Genomic DNA, 23,091 nt, shown 5'->3' with positions numbered 1-23,091 from the left:
TTTCGTTCCTACTGCGTCTTGGCTACGCAGCTTTAAAGGTGCAATGTGTAAATAAGTTGATTATCTATTAACAGAAATGCAATATGACATCCATAACTATGTTTTCAGTGGTGTATAAAGAACTTACTTAATTAACCGTAATGTTTATATTACCTTAGAATGAGACATTAATAGCTCCATAACCGAGGGAATCCCCTTCTATGAAGGTCGCCATGTTGTGACGTCATATTCCTACCGTAGCCGAACGCGAACAAACAGCGCTACAGAACGCGTTTCATCACTACCTTGAAAGAGAAGTAGCGGAAAGCTGGAAGCTAGCCTTACACTCCGTGAGTAGTGTTTTTTCCCTTGTGAGTGGTGTAAAATATGTAGTTAGGATTGTTTCATGTAACTTAGTTCTCCCTCGCTGTGTTATGGGTTTGTTATGTTGGGGATAGATGTGCTGTTACGTTCGTGAGACAGCTGATGATTAGTATTCATGTCATTGACCGTAAAACAGTACGTTACAGGAATCACTAACCTGTCGATAGAGACTTTTACTAAAGTCTTTTATCACTAAAGTCGATCGCGAAGAGTTTTCAAAATCAGAGAAAAAAGCCTATTGTGTGTAGTAAATAGTATCTATGGGATGCGGAGATGACATGATTGTAACAGCGCGCGCACTTCCGACCTTTGGACTCATGCAGACGCGTCCCAGCTCAGCCACAGTAACAGCTCATATTAGCCAGCTAAACTATTACTACCCTGTTAGAAAAAATATATAGCTGCTCCCTCGCTGTATTATGGGTTTGCTACAGTATGTGTGGAGAAATGTGCTGCTGGTTACGTTTGTGAGACAATCAGCTGATTAATATTATTATATTAAATTATATATTAAAACCCTTGATCCTCACCTGACTATGGCTTTGTAAACAGTATCCATGATGTGGTTTATAATGGACTGTGGTACAGAAACAGTGACAATGTTACACACTCTTGGCTTACTCTGGCTATTCTCTGCTGTCTCAGCCGACGAGATGTTTGTCCCGTTTTAGCAACCGTAGCTTCTTCGAAAGGGAGGGGTGAGCAGTGGGCGGAGCCCTTGGTGCAAACTCGCAACCGAACCACTTGATGTCGCTAAAAATCACACATTGCTCCTTTAAGTAAACTTATGAAAGAGAACGTCTCTGGTTGCTTGTGTAACCAATGTTCTCTGAATAGGGAACGAGACTCTGCGTTCGCTGTCAAACTCATCGCGATGCCGACAAGCTTCCTTTTTCTGCAGAGAAATCTGAGGAGCAGATGATGGCCGCGCTAATATAATATGACGACGTGAGCGTCAAGGCGGCTCGGATCGTGATTGTATTTGGGCTTCATACAATTTGTCTGACACGTATTTTTACACGTAAAATGCAGACAAACCTTGGAGCGCTTTGTCTTCGGCATATTCATTAATCCCCTCACTATCAGCAGAGGTTCTGGGAGTCTCCCGCTTATTGATATCAAACGGCTCCCTAATGCCTGCATATTAGTTAAAATCTCCCGGAATCTAGAGTGAGCGAGCAAGAGTGCACATGCGAGACAGAACAGACTGTGCTTCAAACCATATAGTGTGCGCACGAGGGAGAGAGTGAGAGACTTGCGTGTGTGCCCCTCATGACACAGAGACTCAGGCACCGAAATCAGGCATCAAAATTTTCGTTCTTATTCGGTCTGGTTACTACCATTTACGTCAGAACCAGTTCCCTATTCCCTATCCCAACCGTACCACTGAGGTTGTGTGACGTGACATCCAATGAAGGGCGCTCGCGCCTTCATAGCTTCATAGCCCGCCAGTATGGGCGTGGCTTAGCGTATATAAGCAGGGCTCGAAGGCTATTTGTCTGATTTCCATCTCTTCAGCAAAGCTTGTCGCATCGCTGGATCTAGAGAGAAGCCACCACCACCGTCGAGACAATCGTCAAGCCAGCTTAGGACAGCACCTGAAGAAACTGGCACCTTCGTCTTCGTCACCTTCAGCTATCCGTAAGAGCTACTCTATCCGGCGACGTATCCCTGTTTCTTACAAAAGCTCACTCTAAAAGAGCAGCAAGCGTCTTTTTCAAGATGCCTCGCACTTCCTGCGGCTCGTACAGAGCCCCGTTCAGTGATGGAGACCGCGGTCGCAGTGCACCTTTGTCCGTCCTCTGCGAGATGGCGCTCAAGGTCTGCCCTCCTGTCAAAAGCCTGCAGAGCCGCATCCACCCTTGTCGGCCGTGCATACAGGACAGGCCGCTTCCGTGCTGCATTCGATGGCTGTGCTTCAGATTCTACAGGCCGACCTTCTCCGTGAATGGGACGAGAAGGGCTGGGATCCACCTGCCATCACTGACTTGAGAAGCGCGACGGATCTCTTACTGTGCTCCTCAGTCACCTTGAAAGCTTGGGTCTTCTGGTCAACTGGACCAAGAGCTCATTACTGCCCAGTCAGTCAATTTCTTTTCTAGGAATAGAACTGGACTCTGTGGCCATGCCGGCTCTTTTATCGACAAAGCGTGTGTGCCGTGTTCGACATCTAGCCGTGTCTTTCCAGAAGGCATCCCTCGGCAACCCCCACAACGCTCAATGCCCAATGTTCTTTTCAAAGAATGAGGACGTGCTGGCCCGAATCTGGCCCAGCCGCCCGCTGAATGCCTTCCCTCCGATCTCGTTGTTACTAGGGTTGTAACGGTATACCGGTATGACGGTTTATCGCGATATTGACATGTACGATTATCATATCGTGCACATTTGCTTATCCGCGGTAAAAAAAAAAAAAAAACAGAATTCACCTGCACTGCCGCATGCAACTTCTTTCAGCTTGACTGCTTACTCCATATCCGTACAGCGCTGAAAATGTCCGAGACAGAGGCTGCGAATCTCTATCTCCCGCCAAAAAAAAAAAAAAAAAATCTGCAGTATGGGAATATTTTGTAACTTATATCCGAAAAACGATCGTGATGTTGTCCTTGAAGATGGATATCCAGTTTGCAAGATATGTGGACGAAGAGTGGCTGCAAAAGGAGTAACACGTCGAACATGTTCTCCCATATTCAGGAACACCATCCCTCCGTGAAGATAAAGGTTATTCATAACTTTTATAACTAAGGCCATATTATTTCTGTCATGCTGAGGGAATCCCGGTCTGTCAAAAAGACGCACACATGCGTCTTTTTGCGTTACAAAACAGATGCCACGTAAAATGTGCGATTTAAAAAGATAGATGGATAAATAAAGCAAAATATAGCTATGCAGTAGCCTAAATCAAATCGCGATGTGCGTGTCTGTGAATATAACGCAAAAAGACTGGTGTGCAAGCCCCTTCAGCGTGTCTCTGAATGAGCAGCGCCGTTTCGTCTAGTAGATCTAGTACACACTCAAGTACGCATGACGCTCATGGTTTTTAAAGCTGTCTCAGCCACTACGAAGACGTGAACACATGAACATATCTAGACAGAGAACACTTAATGTGCACTTTATAATTATTTTTTTAAAGAATTATCATCAAATACACTGACTGAAACTCATAGGTGTTCAGTAGGTGTTAACGCGGGGTTAAATGTAACACGGACCGTTTACACAGTTCGTCAGGATCAAGCAGGCTGTCTTTCCGCTATTTTTCTCTTGCTGCCAGAAGACGGTCTCCCGCGAATTTGCGGAAAGTTTTGATTATATTTCGTGAAGATACTGGACAAAGAGTGTTTTGACACCATGAAAGTAATTTTTTTTCATCATAGTTTTTTTTCGGTTTCTGAGTTGGGTGTATACGTTTCCAAATCTAACTTTATATTGCCTTAATCACCGTCTTGTCGGCTCAAACATAGCACCGTTTTGAAACATGTCAGCAATTCCTAGCGACTGTTAGCTAGGTTTAAAATATGTAATACACAGCGGGGTTAATTCTAACAGAGTGGTACAACTAAGCCTCCAAGTGTACAATGATAATCAAATGAAAACGGAGCCACACAACTTTTCAGGTTTGAGTATACATTTAACTTTGTTAGACGTTCACAAACAATGTTGGGATTTAAAATGTTTAAAATTTAGTGTTCTATGAATGATAACTTGTTTATTTATTAAAAATATGGCCTGTTATTAATGCAATAAACCCTTTAAATTTTTATTTTAAGCTAATTTGTATTATCATTACTGTTATTATTAATAATAATAATAATAATTGTACATCATGCAGCTGCCACACACAAATCTAATTTAATTGCAATTACAATATTTATAATTGTATTTATTATAATTTATTGCAAAACTATGCAGCCCTTTTCTATGTCTCTATCCATGATATTGATCCATAATAGAAGGATGATTGGATGAGGGATATGTATGGATATCTGTCTATACAGATGCACTAACAATATCAAACTATACAAATAAAATAGTACTGAATTATGTGTGTTACACACAAGTGTTACAACTAACCCCTCTCTCTGTTACAATTAACCCCGCATATGGGGTAAGTTGTAACATTTGCACTTCTGTCACTTTCAGCCCAACTGTACAAAAATGGTAGGTCCTAGAAAAAAACTTTAAGTGTTCATTTGTAGCAGAGATGTGCATGTTGCTTGTGTAAAAAAAGTATTAATCTAACCTAATTATTTTTTAATTAATTGAGCCAAAAGCAAAAAGCGTTAGGTTGTGCCCCGCTCTCCCCTACAACCTGGAAAAAAAAAGTTTGGTTTAGCCTATGACTAAAATATATTACTATTGTGTATAGTTTTTTGTCCATGTTTTAATTTATTAAACTTCTCTTGTGTATAGACAAACTAAAGTTGTTACATTTTATCTGATTGCATTCTCAAAAATACATTTTGTATTCAATCACAGAATCCAGACCAGTTATTTCAGACAACCCAGAATTTCTGAGGAAATAAATATACATTTCATAAAGACTCTATTGAAAAAAACTTTGTTACAATAAACCATGTTCAACCAAAAACAATATCTGTTTTTATTCATTTAAGGGCCATTGTAGCTGATGCTGATTATAATAATGATAGTTTAATATCGTATACCGTGAAACCGTGAAACCGTGATATTTTCTGAGACGATTATCATACCGTGAAAATCTCATACCGTTGCAACCCTAGTTGTTACCACAGCTAATCAAGAGGATCAGGTAAATGTGCCACTCTGTGCTCCTTATAGACCTTATGTAGCCCTAACACAGCCTCATCCCAAGACCTGGGGTAGGTTTAGGGGTAGGTTTAGGTCTGGGGTAGGGTTAGCATTCGATAACATCATCTAACCGGCGTTAAAGGGTACCCTAAAACAGCGGATGTTGACGCATGGTCAAAAGACGTCCCAAGACGTCAGTTATATGACGTGTTGGGATGAGACTGCGCTGGTAGCCCCGCCCCTTTTCAGCGCTGCGCTCGTTGTCTTTTGACTTCCGGTCTGTATTTTCACAGCGATCTTGCATAGGTATGAATGAACTGCTCGTAAAAAAAATTCCCGGTCGACATTTGTTAAGACATCTGCTTTACAATGATTATGATTAACATTACCATGCTCATGATGACTTTTGTTAACTCTACAATAAGTAAATCCACTTCACCAGCTAATTACTCCTCGACAGCGATGCCATAGAAATATACAGAGCGACTGCAAAAACGGAAGTTCAAAGACAATATTCTAAAGATGACGGCGCCCACGCTTCTCTGGTGCATAAGGTCTATAGCCTCGAGTTGGGAGAACAAGACTTGCTTCCCGGAGCTGACACTGCTGTCACAAAAAGTCCTGTGGCTGATTCCAGTGAGAACAGATCTCCTCTCTCAAGCTTGCGGCTCGATCTGACATCCCCATCCAGAGCGCTGGTCTCTGCACGCATGGTTGATCAACGGGTACCCGTTGCCCTGACAGAAGGAGTGATGAACGATTACGCAGTCTAGAGATCCCTCTACCAGATATCTTTATGCATCTAAATGGTCTGTGTTCTCCAAATGGAGTACCGAAATCTAGACCCACAGACATGTGGGGTCTCGTGGCTGCTCAGTTTCCTACAAGAGCTGTTGGATAAGGGGAGGTCCCCATCCACGCTTAAAGTATACGTGGTGGCCATTGCAGCATTCGCAGAGTCGACGCGCGGCCAGTAACTAGGGAAAAATAGGCTTGTCATCTGCTTCCTTAGAGGAGCTAGAAGGATGAACCCTCCGCGCCCCCCTTCGGTTCCTATGTGGAATTTTTCGTTGGTCCTTGAGACCCTGAAAGCTTTTCCCTTTGAACCACTAGATTCTGTGGAGTCTAGTGGAATTAAAGTACCTGTCACTCAAAATCGTTTTTCAGACAGCCTTACACGCGCTGTCCGTCAGCGCTGTGTGTCTTGAGTTTGGGCCAAATGACTCGAAAGTCAACCACAAACCTAGAAGAGGACATGTTCCTGAAGTGATTGGCACTCCTTTCAGAGTGCAGGTCATTTCTCTATCGACTCTGCCATCATCCGATAGCGAGAGCAATGTTTATCTCCTCTACCCAGTCAGGGTGCTGAGGGTTTACACTACGCGCTCAACCCCTTTCAGGTGGGCGTACCAAGGGTCTTGCCGCCTAGAAACAAAGCCTGTCCAGAAAGATTGTGGAGGCTATAGCATCGAAGGGTCTGCAATGCCCCTTGGGCATAAGGGCTCATTCCACTAGAGGCATGGCCTCTTTCTATTCACGACAAATGTGTGGTGGTGGGCTGGACCTCCCCGTCCACCTTTGTCAGGTTTTATCACCTAGAAGTTACCGCTCTGCGGGCAAAACTTCTGTCAGTAAAGCTAATATGACTAGATGTGTCAGTCCCTTTAGTAGAACACTCTTGAGAGTAGCAGTCAGTGTGGAGTGGTGAAAAGGAGGATAAGGTATGTCATTGGAGTCATTAGGTGGGCACCCTGCTTCATTGACGTTTCGCTGATTGAAGCCCACACTGTCTCCATAAGCCTCAACAGTGTACCCAGCATCCCAGGTACACCTCCCTCCATGCCATACCATCCATATCACTGATGGGCTCTGCGTGGCAGGGGCGTCCTTCCCCCTGAGTCGGGCCTGAGCCTGACCACATATGATTTGTCTCTATTTTGCTGCCCAGTTGGAGTCCTTGCGCTTGATCCAGAGCCAGTTACTGCTTTTCTCGGCAGCACTTGACAAGGACTTGATGGCCTGCTGAAGACAGTGACCCTTCACCCCTATCTTTCTTGGCAAACTGGTGGTAGACGTATCAACAAATCCCCTGCATCCAACCTCTACAGGGAATTTACTGGTCTTCAGCCATTCTGGGATGCTTCAGCTGCTAGGTCGGATTATTTATTAGTTTTCCTCTCATAAGCTTCTTCAACTCCATCTTTCCAAGGTACTGTTAATTCCACAATATATACTAGTTTTGTTGTTGGAGTGTTGTAGCCACTATTTCTGGGGGAAATACAAGTTTCTTATCAAGGTCCACTTCCAACTTCCAATCCTGCGCTGACTGCAGGATGCTTGTATTCTTAGGTGCTGTACTCAGTTTCTGATTTTTGCCAGCTGGTACGAAATTTGTGAAGTTGACCTGTACTGCAGATGTTTGTGGGAGATTGTTTGTGGTGGTTCACTTCTGTTCCATTATTGATGCCAGTTCTCTGAGTACTTGGTTATGCCACCAAGTATAGCACCCTTGGGTTAGACTTGTAGTACTCCCTGATAGAATGTGCCTTAGGGATGCAGGTACTTGACAAAGGGAACAGGCAGGATCTTCTTCATACCACACTTTCAGATTTTGGGGGGAGGGTAGCAGGTCGTATATGGCCCTGATGACAAAACTCAGCCGAGCTCCCTCCATCTCCCATATGTCACGCCAGCTGAGCTTTCTTTTCTCCAGGCCCTCCCAGTTGGTCCATCTCCCTTGCTTGGCCATTGATACAGCTTTGGCATGACGCTCTCCATCCTCCTGTCTCCTAACCTCCTCTACCACTAGCTGTCTCTTCTGCATTGATGTTACTTTATGCCACAGAGGAGTTTTGGAGATGAGTCCAAACCCTACCTTTCCATGCGGTACTTGTCCAACCACATCTCTGAAATGAAGTGCAGACTTTGCACTCTGAACAGCTTCTGATGGAGTCCATTTTCTTCCTGCTACTACCCGGGGTGCTGCTGTTCAAATGACTGCATCCTCAGATCCAGATAAGCTCATGATGAGCCTTGCTGTGGTGCATTTGAATTCTTCAACGAGCCCTGTGATGGGTAATTCCAACTTGCCATGTCCATAAAGTCCAACAGAACTTTTACAACGTGGAATTCCAAGCCACTGCTTCAGCTGTGTGCTTACCAGCCATTCCAACTTTCAACCTTGGAGATGGAGATCTCATATACAGTTAACGGCCACAAGAGTCTTGGGAGTATTTAAAACTGAAAACACCATACCTTGAGCTTTCCTGGCAACAAGGTTTTATTGATGCACTCCATGTACATACTAGTATATTTTTTTAATTGTTCAAACTGCTCGGTGTCTTTGAGCTTTGCATCATACCATCTCCCCAAGCTCTTTACTGGCATTTCTGAGATAGTTGGAACAGGTGTTCCACCAACATGAAATCTTTGGTCTGTAACTTGGCCTTTCATAATGGAGACTTCTGCACTTACTGAGCTTTAACTTCATCCTCGCCCATGTTATATGTTGATGAAGTTTCTCCAGCAATCTTTTGGTGCAGGGGACAGTTGTTGTAAGTGTTGTCGTCCACATAGGCTCGAATTGGTGCTAACCTCTGGTTACTTTGTAGACGTTCTCCTCCCACGACCCATTTCGAGGCTCTAATAATGATCTCCATTGCTATCGTGAAGGCCAATGGGAAGATGGTACATCCCGCCATGATACCTATTTCCAGCTGTTGCCAATTTGTAGTGAAGTCTGACGTAAGGCAAAACTGTAGATCCCAGAAGTAGTGTTTCATTAGATTTGTGATTGTAGTCGGAACCTGGAAGAAGTCAAAGGCAGTCCACAGAACTGAATGAGGAACTGAACAATAGGCATTTGCCAGATCAAGGAACAAGACGTGAAGATCTTTCCCTTCTTTCTTTCCAGTCAGGATTTGATGCCATATAATGCTGTTATGTTCCAGGCATCCCGAAAAGCCTGAGATGCCAGCCTTTTGAATTGAAGTGTCAATGAAGTGGTTTTGTTTTAAATACTGTGTCAGTCGTTGTGTCAATACACTGAAAAAGAGTGAGATGAGTAGATGCTTGATGCGCATGGCATTGAAAAAGGGTTCCCGTATCGTAAGCTTACTTACACAATGAGAGAACCTCTTGAGAGGGGGTGAGAGAGGAGGGGAAATTCTTAATTTTCTCAAAAAGGTTAAATATCTCAAATAGATGAATATTTCCCGTAGTGTAAGCTAACTTGCGCAATACTCGTTCCCTCTTCTAGGGAAAATTGTGGTTACGTTAGGTAACTGATGTGGTATAAACCACTGGAAAACAATATGAGAGCACTTCTAAATTATGGAGGGTGCGAGGTTATTTCAACCGAGAAAGGGTTGCAAAAGGAGAGTTTTCTATTGACTAATTCGTTCCTTTGCTGCAGTATGGCAATGAACATTAAACCCAGATCTCTTTCTGAATAAGCGTAGCACAGCTTAAGGACATCTGCTCTCTCCTCTAGTTACATTGCTGCCTGATGTTCACATTAGATCATTTACAGTAGAAGAATCTGGTTTAAACCAGCATCATATTCTCTTGCTAAATCAAATTCCTCTTATTTAAGAGATTCTGATTGCATTTCGCTGATATGAAATTACAAAAGGATTATATTGGTCTGGCGCAGGACTGTCCAAGAGGGCATCTTTTTAAAGAACAACAAAAAATAAATAAATAAATAAATAAATAAATAAAAAACAAAATGAGTTATGCAGAGAAACATAAGGTCAGGCTGTGGCTCATCCCATTTTTTCTGTCTATTAATTTAGGCTATTCAAGAAAAGTTTAGGTAGCTTGGCATAGGCCTGATCTTTTATATAAAATATTTAGTTCTGTGATGGCAAAGCTGAATTTTCAGCATCATTACTCCAGTCTTCACAGTCACATGATCCTTCAGAAATCATTCTAATATGCTAAACATTTATTATTATCAGTGTTGAAAACAGTTGTCTCCAATTATTTTACAGGTTTCTTTGGTGAATATAATCCTGAAAAACAAAACAAAAAAACATTGTAAACAACTGTTTTCAATATTAATAATTGTTTCTTGACCAATGATTTTTGAAGGATCATGTGACACTAAAGACTGGAGTAATGATGTTGTAAATTGAGCTTTACCGTCACAGGAATAAAATTACATTTTAAAATAGAAATATTAGGAACAGAAGGAGATTACAGATAATTCAAACAAGCAGGTATTTGTATTTTATTAATGGTGAGTAAGATAGTCAGATAGATTGCAGACACTTAGTTGAACATTGATTGTGCTTTCTTGTTTTTGCAGAGAGATATGAGAGCACGGATGAGAGACGGAGGGCAGAAGACGGATGACTGAAGACTGGCAAGACGGGTCAATGGAGATCAGGTAGGTAGCCAGGTGAGTTGAAGCGTATAGCAACAACGAGACTATGACAGTGTGGAGAGTGATGGTTTAAGAAGGGTGAGATAATGAGCTGTTGCAGGTGTATTGTGTTAGAATTCGGGATCGGATGGTGCTTTGTGATCAGGTGTTGAGGGTGCGATGGCTGGTGTAGAGGATTTTGTAACAAGAAAAAAGTTATTTTACATTGTAATAATACTTCACAATATTACTGTTTTAAATAATAATAATGATAATAATAATGCATGGATGCAGCCATGTTTTGCATTAGAGTCTTCTTTTAAAAACCTTTAAATGTCCCAAAGTTTTGAATGGTAGTGTGAAAGCTCTCATTGTGTACCCAAAAACCAGCTTTAAGAGGCCGAAACGGCCAAATAAGTTTTTCCATCATGTCTAAACCTTTTGCAAACACAGCTGTACCTTAATTCCAGGTAAGATAACCAACTCATGTGAAACTAAAAGATCTATCACACATATCCTATTAGACAAGACCACATTGAGCAGAAAATGAAAAATCAAACAAATAGCATGTCTGATAATAATAATAATACGATTTTTTTTTTAAGCGCCTTTCAAGAATCCAAGGTCGCTTCACAAAATAATACAAACAGTTGACAGACTAGAGACGGGCAATCTGCTAGTTATAACAATTAAAGAAGCAGAAAAGCAGATGGAGACAACAATAATGAATAGATTAGATAGGGAACAAAAACATACATTGATAGAGAAAACATGTAACAAAGAAGTGAAAAAGTGGAAGGGAGAGATTGAATGAAAAACAGTTATTTACTGAGCATGGTGAATATATGAGTTTTAAGCTGATATTTGAAGGTCTGCAGGTTAGGGGTGGCATGAAGATCAGATTTATTCCACAGATTAGGACTGACAACACTAAAAGCCCTTCCACCCACAGTAGATAGTTTATACCTGGGTACAACAAGCAGATCATCATTACTGGATCTAGGGTCCGAGCAGGAACATATGGTTGCACTAACTCAGCGAGATATTGTGCAGGGCAATGACAGGCTTTATAAACTAAGATTAACAGTTTAAACTGGATGTGATTGACCAGAGGAAGCCTGTGAAGTTGGGAAAGGATAGGAGTGATATGTGCAGTTTTTGTTAGATGTAAGGGCTCAAGCTCAAACAGCGGAGTTTTGTACCATTTGAAGGTGATGTATTGCATTGGTGGGTAGGCCGCTATATAGGGAGTTACAGTAGTCCAATCTGGAGGTTATAAAAGCATGTTTAACTCTTTCTGCATCTCTAAAGTTAAGAGAGGGTCTCCAAAGTCAAACCCAAAATATTTCATTTTCAGAGTTAAAGTACACTAAATGTCTGTTCTGAATAGAACACATGAATATGAGTATAACTATATGAAGAGTTCAGATGCAAAAGCCTCTAAATGCCATTTGAAATTTCCTTCTTTAATGATGATTTTTATCAAACTTGTATATTTATGTTCAGTAATTTCACTTAAATGACAATTAATAGGTAATTATCATTGCCATTTAAGTGAAATCACTGAACTTAAATATACAAGCTTGATAAAAATCATCATTAAAGAAGAAAATTTTAAATGGCATTTAGAGGCTTTTGCATCTGAACTCTTCATATGCTATTTAAAAATAATAATAATAATAATAATAATAATATGCAATAATAATATTTGAAAGGATTAATCATAGAAATAACCACAAAAAAAAATCATACACATATATATATTTTTTTTTCCCCTTTTCTGATACACCACGTTTAACATGAATAACAGGTGAATAACCATGAATGAAACTAACTCAAACTAAACTTAAATTTATAGGACATTTGAAAATTAAAAAGAAAAGTAATCTTTCACAAGGGAAATATGTAACTTTTTTACTTTGTTACACTACATCATATTTTTCATTCCTGACATTCAAGTCATCCAAGTTACTTTTTTTTTTTTTTTTTTTGAAAAGTGTACATATAAGAAATAGTGTGTTTTTGTTCAACATGGACATCCTTCCTGACCCATATATAAATAGCTAACAAAAGCATCTATAAATGTCTTTGGGATGATGACAAGTCTACTGCTTAGACATGATTATATTTCTAAGAAAGATAATACACATAGGAATAAGGGTGTTTGTTTACACAGTCTCTATATTGATCTGCTTTCAAAAGCTTGTGTGTAACTCAGAGATTTGATATAAACCAAAGGCATTTTGAAAACATTCCAACTAATCTGCAGATTAAACTAACCCGCTGACTGGGTTGCCGTTAATATCGCTAACATTCTGGACTACTAGCAGCTGTCCCTACATTAATATACAACAGATTATTCCCAGTGCACTGACTTCATTTTGGGAAATTCTCACTGAGCGTGTCTGCTTGTAAACAAGCTTTGCCATTAAGCTCATAGTCCATTCACAACACCCCCCCCCCCACCACCACCACCACAAAAAAACCTACAAATACAATAAAAGTGATTTAGAATACAAAGAAGAAGAAAAAACTGCAATACAGCCAGAAGGTGTTTTCTCCAACATCAAAGAACATCTTTCCCTCTTGGCGGTGTGTAATCCTCTTGTGAGTCTGCTGGCGTGGTCTAAATTTGGCTCGGTGGCTCACTAGACCCAACCGAGACTTAATAGCACCAAATCGGTGGGATTCTTACCATGCTGAAATGAAGGACATTAGCCTAACCAAGGACACAGCTAGCCTGACAGATTAGACACCAGAGGGTTTGGAAAGAGACATTAATTAACATGAAAAAACAGATGAAGGATGGTGCAGGCCCAAACCCAGAGCTGACCATGCCAGTTTTAGCTTCTCATCGCTAGTATATGTGGGGGAAAAAAGTCCCAGCTATAGCCCATCAGTCAGACTCAATCCATGGCAATTCCGCGACTGAACTCAGAAGACAACTCGAGTATTAGAAGAAAAGGCTTGACAGCAACATGTACATGTCTTCATCATAAACTCATAGTCGGGTCATTTTTCACCAGTCCGTTGTCTTGTCTTTCAATAGAGCTGCTCTGTGATTAATGAGTGGTCTGGAATGTGTTTAAGCAGTGACATACAGTGAGACGATTATGCCAAGTGATCTATACAGCCTTTGATGAGCCACAACACTGGGAAATTCCATCTTTTCTTATGAAATTTGAGGAGATTAGGAGGGTATTTTAGCATTACTATCTAATCCTTTAGCCAGTGTTTGTTCCTGTGAACTTTTCTCCTCTGTGTCGGGAGAAATTGAATAGGCAATGAGAGATAACTTTAACAGTACACCGCATATGCTGTCTGCTGCTGGAGAGGTTAATAAAGGAACAGCACATTAGTGATTTTTACTCATTACCACTAAAATGTCACCTTTTTTCCCTATTCAAACTTAGATTCCAATGATAAAATGATTAATGTTGAAATGGATTGAATGACATTCTACTTTGCCTATTAATTAATCATGTTCATTTTCTTATCTGTGAAGTTGAATGAATGTCTGCTAAACAGGGGCGGAGTGGGACCGAAAAATCTAGCGGGAAATTTCGTAGACCACCGGCCGGATTTTAATGCCGATACCATTTACAGTTTTACTGATCTAAAAGGAACTTTGTCGTACTAGTATGCTGGAGTAAAGTTCATAAATTGTCATTCTTTCCCATAGTAATTTCTAAAACTATGTTGGATGGACTCTGTGCCTCTAGGGTGGTTCGGGGGCATGCTCCCCCGCAAGAAAATTTTGGACATTTTAAGGTTAAATGCATCAATCTCGTGCTCTCTGAGAGATCGGAATTAAGAGCTTCAACCCATCCTCGTTGAACAAAGAAAAAACATTAATTTGTACCAGGACAATAAACAGGGCTCAAACATATTTTTAGTTGAGTCTCAGTCTACATTACATTATCAATGGTGTTTTAGGATGCCAAACAATTATTGTAATAATGTAATAATGATTTATAATTATTCCTATGACGTACTGTAAAGTCCATTGATAGCCTATAAATGTACTATGTAAATGAAAATGAGTATTTCAAAAGTATATTTTAACCTACATTACACTATAATATAGGAAAATTAAAATACTTTTGTCCTAATCTCTTCACTTGCAAGAAATAAACCCTTGAGCTTTCATTTAGGAGAAAACACCAGACCATGATGATCGCATGAGCAAAGTAATCACGCAGCGCAAACTGGATGCTATTCTAATGTCAGTTATTATAATGGCGCAACGCCATTTCATGGTTTCAATTTTAGTTCGTTGGCAAAATATAACGCTAGAGGCCTTAATGTTAGGTTTTACATTTTACATCTTTACATATGTGTTGGGAAAAGGGAGAAGAGAGAGTTCGGCAAAAGGCGGATTCGAACTCGCGTTCAGCACATCAAAAAGCTGCTTTCAAGCACTTCAAGCACCACAAGCGTCGTTTTGCTGTAAAGACAAGCACTTAAGGCAAATATATGCTCCGTTGTAGAAAACATAAAAAAAAAAAAATGTTTTCTTCCCTTAGCTTGGGCCATGGCGAACTTCCAATAAATACATTTTATCAGACCGGCCCTCGCGGCCTCGAAACACTACCGGCCCACCGGGAAAACTCCCGACTCTCCCGATTGCCACTCCGCTACTGCTGCTAAGAATGACAAAAGCACATCAAAATTATCCTATATATACTGTAGAACCCTATATTATGTGTGTGTGTATGTGTGTGTGTGTGTGTGTGTGTGTGTGTGTGTGTGTGTGTATTTTGGAAGGGGCTGGAGGGGAACATTAGACAGCTTCAGTATTCTATTTTTAATGTTGTATTAATCAAAGCATTAATTGTAAGAAGAAATGTTTTGTCTGCACTGAAACAGCATAATAAGAATGATTTCTGAAGGATAATGGTACACTATTTTAATAATATTTCACAATATTACTGTTTTATTGTATTTTTGATCAAACAAATGCAGCTTTGCTGATCAAAAGAGATTGATTTAGCAACATGCATCTATAGGATATTAGCAAATGCTAAAATATGTTATACTTCTGTGTTTTGTCCCATTCAAACACAAGATTTGCAAGGCTTTAAAGAAATCCTCTGAAGGTGAAAATGTCAAGACATCGACATTTTGGTGGCACAGGATTAAAGTTTCTTGAGTGACACTTGCCTTATAAGACTGGCTTTTTTTTTTTTTTTTTTTACTTAAAATAGCCAGTTGTGTTGGCTGTAGAATTGACATCTAGTATAAATTATATAATATTGAAAGACATTGGAAAGTCATCTTAAACATTGGTGTCAGTACTATTTAACATGCATTGTGCCATCAATAAACAGTTTGTTGCCAAAATGCTGTGATTTTCATAGAACTGTGGCCTCACTTCTTTGTTTACTCAGCCTTAAATATCATAGAAAGAATCGGTAGAAATTCGGAAAGCTCTTGTGGCTTATAACCCAAAGAGGTCAGTAATTGAAAGTTGAAAGTTATCAATTAACATACCATTCATCTTCATGGTCCTCTGGACAGTTTATATATGCCATCTTTCATCATAAGCCTTCATCCAAAAGCCAAAAGAATGTCATAAAACCTTCAGCGACTATAATTAGCAGTGAACTCAAAATCAGCAGACAATTTTAAAGAGCCATCCAATAAAGGGCATTTACAGTAAAATCGTATTTTTGATGGAATATTGCAGTATTTATTATAAATGATTCATCTGTGCTAATCATTATTTATTCTTTAATCAATGCCCTTGTAATCTTTAATCGAAATTCCCGCTCCCTCTTGCATCATCTTCTCTTCTCTTCTCTTTTGCCGTGTTTACTTGTTCCAGCCACCTATTTTTGGTGTGTTTTAGAAAGGTTTAAAAAATCAGATTCCTGTCTCCTAAAAATATTTACATCCGTCTTGCAAACAGCCTAATTATGATGTTTTCACACAGTGTTTAGCTTATTATCCGATGATGCTGTGCATTAAACTGTGCCAGACATGATGATGCTGATGATGATGGTGTGACATTTCTAGAGAGGTAACACCAGTGAGTCCTCAAAATGACAAGTATATTTTGATAACTCAAATGGTCAAAGCATAACACATCATAAACCAGCCTGAACAGCTTAAAAGTGCCCCAAAACCCACCCAAAAACCAGCCACATCCTGGTCATACCGAGAGATTTAACTAAGTCCTTCTTGAATGCTCACTGATAAGTATCCGTTTTTGTATTGTAGTTACACAATTGCAAGAGCAGTTACTAACCTCTTGTCAAAAGTTGCATTTATATTTGCCCTAAAACCTATTAGTTAAGTATAGTATGGTGATTCAGCTTGACTCCTTGTTTGATTAACGCATCCGTCTCCGGATCATTTACCATGTGGTTTGGAGCGCGTAACGGGGGCACGTGCGTTCGCTTGCTTTGCTCCACAGGAGCGCACTGCCTTCGCCTGACAGAAGTCTGTCCGCAGAGCTCTGCCATCTGAAGTTTCTCACTGCTTGGGAATTTCGTTTCGGACATAAACGGGAGTATCATATAGAGGAGCATTGATTTAGTAAGCCGGACGTTTCAATTCTGCGTCCTTTTGCAATCAGCATTGGGAATATGCGTCTGTCCACCCGAAACCACCACGAGTAACGGTTCCTACGGAAACCTGGGGTTTAGTTCCCCTCCTGAGTGGAATAGAGAACTTTTCCCTCTGTATATGAGGCTTTGGATTATTTAGAAAGGAAAAAAGAATCATGGTCCGACAAACGCTGGATACAATTTGGGATTTTTAAGGTCATAGAGCGTATAGAGCAGCATCGGTATTTTAAGAGGACTAAGCAGAATACAGTAATTTGGAGGGAACATATGACAGCACGAGCGGCTTCCTTTAACGCACGCGGACTCCCTTTCAGAAACAGAAACATGTATATCTATATCTACGGCTTTCTGCTCTTTTTAGGTAAGTTGTTGTTTAATTTGCATACATTTGCCTTTTTTTTCTGTAGTCGAAGTGAATCTTCTCACGGAATTTAATTCAATTTATTCTTCAGATTATATTTATCCACTTTCTTCTGGTAACAACGTTAATGATGTGGCGGGATTACATTACATTTTAATACCATAATAGTTTATGAAGTTACGTGAAATTAAGGTGAGGTCAAGTTCAATAACGAGCAGAAAAGCAACGATAACCTATTAGGCTACATTTCAGTTTTAATTTATGGATATCGGAATTAAATGCATAAGAACTTATCAGTTTATGGTAGCCTACTCGCATATTGAAATGTATGATGATGCAAGTTAGTGCATTTCATTCCTTATGAAAGAATATAACTAATCACGTTGGTTGTCTTTTAGTTTTACATGGCATCTAAGTATAGTTCCCACTCATGTATAATTCAACTCATTACGAGTCAGTGTATAGAAAATAATTCACTACAGTAGTAAATGTTTCGATAACGCTGAGAATTATCAAGGTCACTGTGGATTGACCATTTCACACTTACGATACTTGATCCTTTCTGCGCACTATGATGAAACATAGGCTGAATATTTAAACAGTCCGCAGAACATATTAACCATTTACACATTTTGAGATAGATATTCAACCTCCAGTTACGCTTTGCATTAGTTTTAATGTTGCAGTGTAGACTCTTATGTGGAACTGTAATTAATACTATTGTATTAATATCTATACTAAAATGTAAGGTAAAGTACTACTTTCCTGATTTTCTTCTTTTGACTCATTTGCATTCTTAGACCATCCCGCAGCATTTCTCAGTCTTTTAATTTATTTATTTATTTTAAATATGCAAAGCATTCATCAGTGATTCGTTTTTTAAGGGTGTGTCTGAATCTTTCATTCTGGTTCTTCTCACTGATGTGCTCTGAACAGTTTTAAGAAAAAAAAAAGAGAGAGAGAGAGGGATAGAGAGATATTGGTAAGTATGATGCATTTACACCTGTAGGTGTCACTGGTGGGTTGCACCTCCGTTACAATGACCCTATGACCAAAAAATAAATAAAAGCAATCTTTAGTTGTAAAATAACGAGGGAAGTATAAAGACACTAATTGAATCCATTTTTTCCACAAATGCTAAAAAAGACTCCCAGCAGACAAATTTAGGTTCTGGGAACGTTCGGGTAACGTTAGTTTTTGGTTCCCAGAACGTAGAACTTTCCCTTAAGGTTAAGGGAACATTCCTGGAACATTCTCCTTATGTTATAAAAATGGAACCTAAAAATAACCCACATGGATCATTCCTATAACATTCTTGTTTGGTTCCCAAAAAAAAAAAAAAAAAAAAAAAAAAATAACCTCATGGGACCATTCGGGAGCGTTCTGTGTTTGCTGGGCTGTTACTCACTGGTGACGCAGGACATGTTAATTAGAAGTCTTTTGTGCCATGCATGTGATATGTTACTCTTTGAGGGATGTATTGCGTACTTTGGCACCATTTTGAGCTGTCAAGCGATCCTTGTGAGTCATGATCTCACAATCATCGGATCATTGCCCCTGGCTTGATGGTCTCTGAACTGTTTTGCTCTAAAGTCATTGCAAAAATATCTTATCAATGATGTCTTTCTAGATCCATTAGTCATAAATAGATGAAGATTTGATAAACTTCTAACCTGTTATCTAATTAAAGAGTTGTGTTTGTGGGACATTACTCAGTACATATGTAAAAACATGTACCTGAACCTCCATTCCTCTCCACCCTCCTACATAGATGAGCTAGTGCTGTCCATGTCGGGCTCGTCCGCTCTCTCTGAGTCTGGGCACCAAGACTCAATGGACTGTTTAAGAGCCACCGAGAAGTGTAACCAGGACCAAAAATGCAGCCACCGCTTCAGGATCATGAGGCAGTGTCTGGCAGGCAAGGACAGGAACACCATGTTGGCCAATAGGGATTGCCAGGTAGCCCTGGAAGTGTTGGAAGAGATGGATCTGTTCAACTGCCGCTGCAAGAGGGGAATGAAGAAGGAAATGCAGTGTCTGCAGAGTTACTGGAGCATCAACATAGGCCTGACTGAAGGTAAGAGTAATCCCTCAATGGGATTATGGGTCAATGGATAAGATAGTCGGATAGATATACATGATTGATCCCAGGAGTACCAGGGAAATGGAGGCTAGTAGTCACACATTTGACTCCAGTTAATATTTCTCAGAGTAGATTTATTGTATGGTAATTTTCTGTAAACACCAAAGTGTTGCTTACATTACAACAAAGCTATACTGAACATTGAACTGAATTAAACATTTCCACTGTTATTATATAAAGAGTCGTCTGATACATTCACATACATACACACACACACACACACACACACACACACACACACACACACACATATATATATATATATATATATATATACACACACACAATATTATAGAGTGCACACTTTTAATGCATGATTTAATCTATTAAAATGCATTTAGAATGCCCGAAAACTCAATATAAGGAGCAACAAATGTGCAGAGGTGGAAAGAGTACTGAAAATTTGTACTCAAGTACAAGTACAAGTACAAGTAGTTGCTAAAATAATACTCGATTACAAGCAAAAGTACTGGTGTTAAAAATGTACTTAGGTTAAAGTACAAAGTACCCCTCTCAAAAACTACTCAAGTACTAATTACTAATTACTTTTAGCCTGTGATATTTATTTACTTTTATGGAAACCAAGTTATAAAAATGGTCTAATATGATTATTATTATTAATGAATTATAATGCAAAATAAATAAGCTTACAATGCTAAATCTTTATTACGGTATGTGCTTGTCACCTGAGTAACGCTGAAGCTCATGTTTCAAGTGATGTTTTTAGTCAAATTATCGTGAGGTCTACCCAACTTTAAAAACAAAAACAACTGAACTATCACATATCACTGCAGAAACAAAGTTTCTATAAAACGTCTCCTTTCCTTCCTCTGTATAAGAACAACTCCTCCATGTGGGGTCATGGGTACTTGTCATCTGGTATTTCTTCCGAATTTTCAATGAATTCAGTGTCTCTAATGTCCATGTCCATTAGGGCAAAGTTCTTTGATAACACTAAAATACAAACTGAAGGACGTGTGAGGACGAATATAGCTCTCCAGGAACCGGGCTTTTTTCCCGCTCCAAATACAAGGGTTTTTATTGGCCCGCCCACGATCAGTTATTTCCATTGGATACCCAAATGCTGGTCAAAGATTTGAATAATTGTTGAATTCAAATTGTACAAGTACTTTGTAATTAATGGGATTTTTAAAGTAGTGAAGTACATTACTTAACTTAATTTGTACTTAAGTACAAGGAAAATTACAGACTAAAAAATGTACTCATAAAAGTACAAGTACACGAAAAAACTACTTAATTACAGTAATCTGAGTAGTTGTAATTCGTTACTTCCACCTCTGCAAATGTGATGTTGATTTTACAAAACAGTTCAATAAACAAGAAGTTAATATTAAATGACTTACATTTTAGACACAATGTTTTCCGTTTTTACTCCATTTCGCCAAATAAAAGAGTTTGAAACAAGTCACAGCACTGTTTTGCGTCTCTGAGCAACACACAGCAGTGTTTCAATAAATCAGCTTTTTAAACGAATCGGTTGAATGAATGATTCAATGACTCACTCATTAAGACAAGTCAAATGCTTAGTTTCTGAATGAATCAGACGTTTGAATAAATCGGTTGAATCTCATGCTCATTCATTAACAGTGACTTGCTGCCATATATATATATATATTTGGGGTGGAGCCGAATCCGAATACGGTATTCGGAAAGGCACAAATAATATGTTTTTTACGAAAACTTATTCTGAACAAATACTTAAAAAAAAATATTTGTATTCGGGAACAAGAAATACTTTATATCAAAAGGCTGCGTTCCTCAGACCGCAGTGCGCGAGTTGAGTGAGTGACGTTCAGGAAGAGGTGACTTGCAACAGAGAGGGCTCGGCTGAGCGAAAAAAACACTTAACTGCATCACTATTTTTGTTGAATAGATGTTTGTACCTTAACTAGGTTCCGGAGGCAGTTTATAACTTTCGGGAAGCGGAGTTTGATCGGGAGTATATTCCATTATTGACGTCTGCAGACGGGTGCTCTCATGTTCGCTCTGTTTACGTAGCTCTGTTAGCTCGGTAACGGTAATTATTTGTTTCTTATATGGCTTGGTTGAATTCTAATGTAGAATGCGGTCTGTTATTATAACAGGCCGCTGCTTATAAGTATAACACACCGTTGCCATGAAAAACAGAGCGTTGCCATGGATTCTAAACGTAGAGACAGAACGGACTATTTTTCTTTTTTTAGCGGAAGCTATACAATCGTTTTTTAAATCAATAAACTCCTTTTTACATCCATATTTTGAGTCAAATTATTGATTTATTTGGGCTTCGGGAGTCGCGTCGGGCTCATAATCAACCTCCTCGCTATACATTATCCCTATAACTTATTCTGTCTGTTCAGCGTCCTCCACCGTGGTGTTGGGGTTCATAATGTTCACAATTTTATTTCATTAGTTGTTGGTTTAACCATGGTTCATGAGGTAATGTCTGACTGTTATTTTTTTTTTTTAATGACTTTTCTTGTTACATGTTCATTGCTGGATTTATAGAAAAACATCAACAAATATTGCATATCCAAAATTATTATAATGGATATAATTAAAGAATCCATACACTATAAAGTAAATTAAAGATTTGTATGCCTATTTTGAAATTCACTCGAATACAAATACAAATACAAATACTCCCCCCCCCCCCCTGAACAAATACAAATACAGATACAAATACAAATACCGGCTGCTTTGCACACCCCTAATATATATGTGTGTGTGTGTGTGTGTGTGTGTATTTTGAACATCCATTTAAAAGTTTGGTGTAATTGTTTGATTTTAGAAGATTTTAGGAGATTTAGTTAGCTGCCAGATTCCAGTGCGAAATAAAATACATTTTTGATATGATTAAAAAATCCCTATATAACACATTCACTGTTCAAGTAGAGTCCAGTGGCAGTAGATGGGATGTGCATTAGCTGCTATTGCTGTCAGGCCCATGAATGAGAGAAAACTGTCCTTGTGTACTGACATTACTCCTCGCTGGGGTAACAGCCAGAAGTAATGCGGCACAGGAGGAGGGTGAGAACGCGCCATTGTGGTGTCATGTTTGCATGAGCTGAATATATATGACTTGATCAGCTTTGGCCAAACACCTCAATGTGCAGCTCGTCTTCTTCATTCATGCAGCTTTTCTAAAGCAAACACAATTCAGTTTGCATCTTGTTTTTTTTTTTTTTTTTTTGTTTTTTTTTTTAAGTTTCACTCATCATTCCTTTTTCTGCCAAAATGTAATTTCTGAAGCAATATTTTGATGCATGAAAGTGTTTCCAATATTCTCATCACTGACCCCCCCCCCATTAATTTGTTATAGTTTCATGTGTTCAAATGTTCAAACTGTTTTCAACTGAAATAGAAAGCACAGTGATAACCCTAGAATCATTTTGGGCCAGAACAGAGGAGTCATTCAATGCCAGGATATAGCAGTCACAGTTAACTGAGCAAACATTCACTGTGATGAACATGCAGTGCGTTCACTAAGGTTATGTGAAATGTGACACCAACAATTGAT

The 23,091-nt window shown here is 39.3% G+C and overlaps 1 protein-coding gene across 3 annotated transcripts in view; it reads left to right on the top strand.

Annotated features, from left to right (window-relative positions):
• Positions 1-16,741: 16,741 nt before the first annotated feature.
• Positions 16,742-23,091, top strand: part of gfra2a (GDNF family receptor alpha 2a) — a 90,706-nt gene continuing 84,356 nt past the window's right edge. Inside the window, exons 1-2 of one of the 3 annotated variants that reach the window (XM_039663430.2) lie at positions 16,742-17,428; positions 19,200-19,505. In XM_039663430.2, the coding sequence (XP_039519364.2) occupies positions 17,335-17,428; positions 19,200-19,505 (400 nt within the window). In that variant the 5' untranslated portion in view covers positions 16,742-17,334. The remainder of the gene's footprint in view (positions 17,429-19,199; positions 19,506-23,091) is intronic. The other 2 variants (XM_089119483.1, XM_039663429.2) reach the window with 2 other exon arrangements.

Source organism: Pimephales promelas, chromosome 14 (assembly GCF_988280905.1).
Source record: "Pimephales promelas chromosome 14, fPimPro1.hap1.1, whole genome shotgun sequence".
Classification (NCBI taxonomy): domain Eukaryota; kingdom Metazoa; phylum Chordata; class Actinopteri; order Cypriniformes; family Leuciscidae; genus Pimephales; species Pimephales promelas.
The sequence above is the reverse complement of the archived record's forward strand: the minus strand, read 5'-3'. Positions and strand labels throughout refer to the sequence as shown.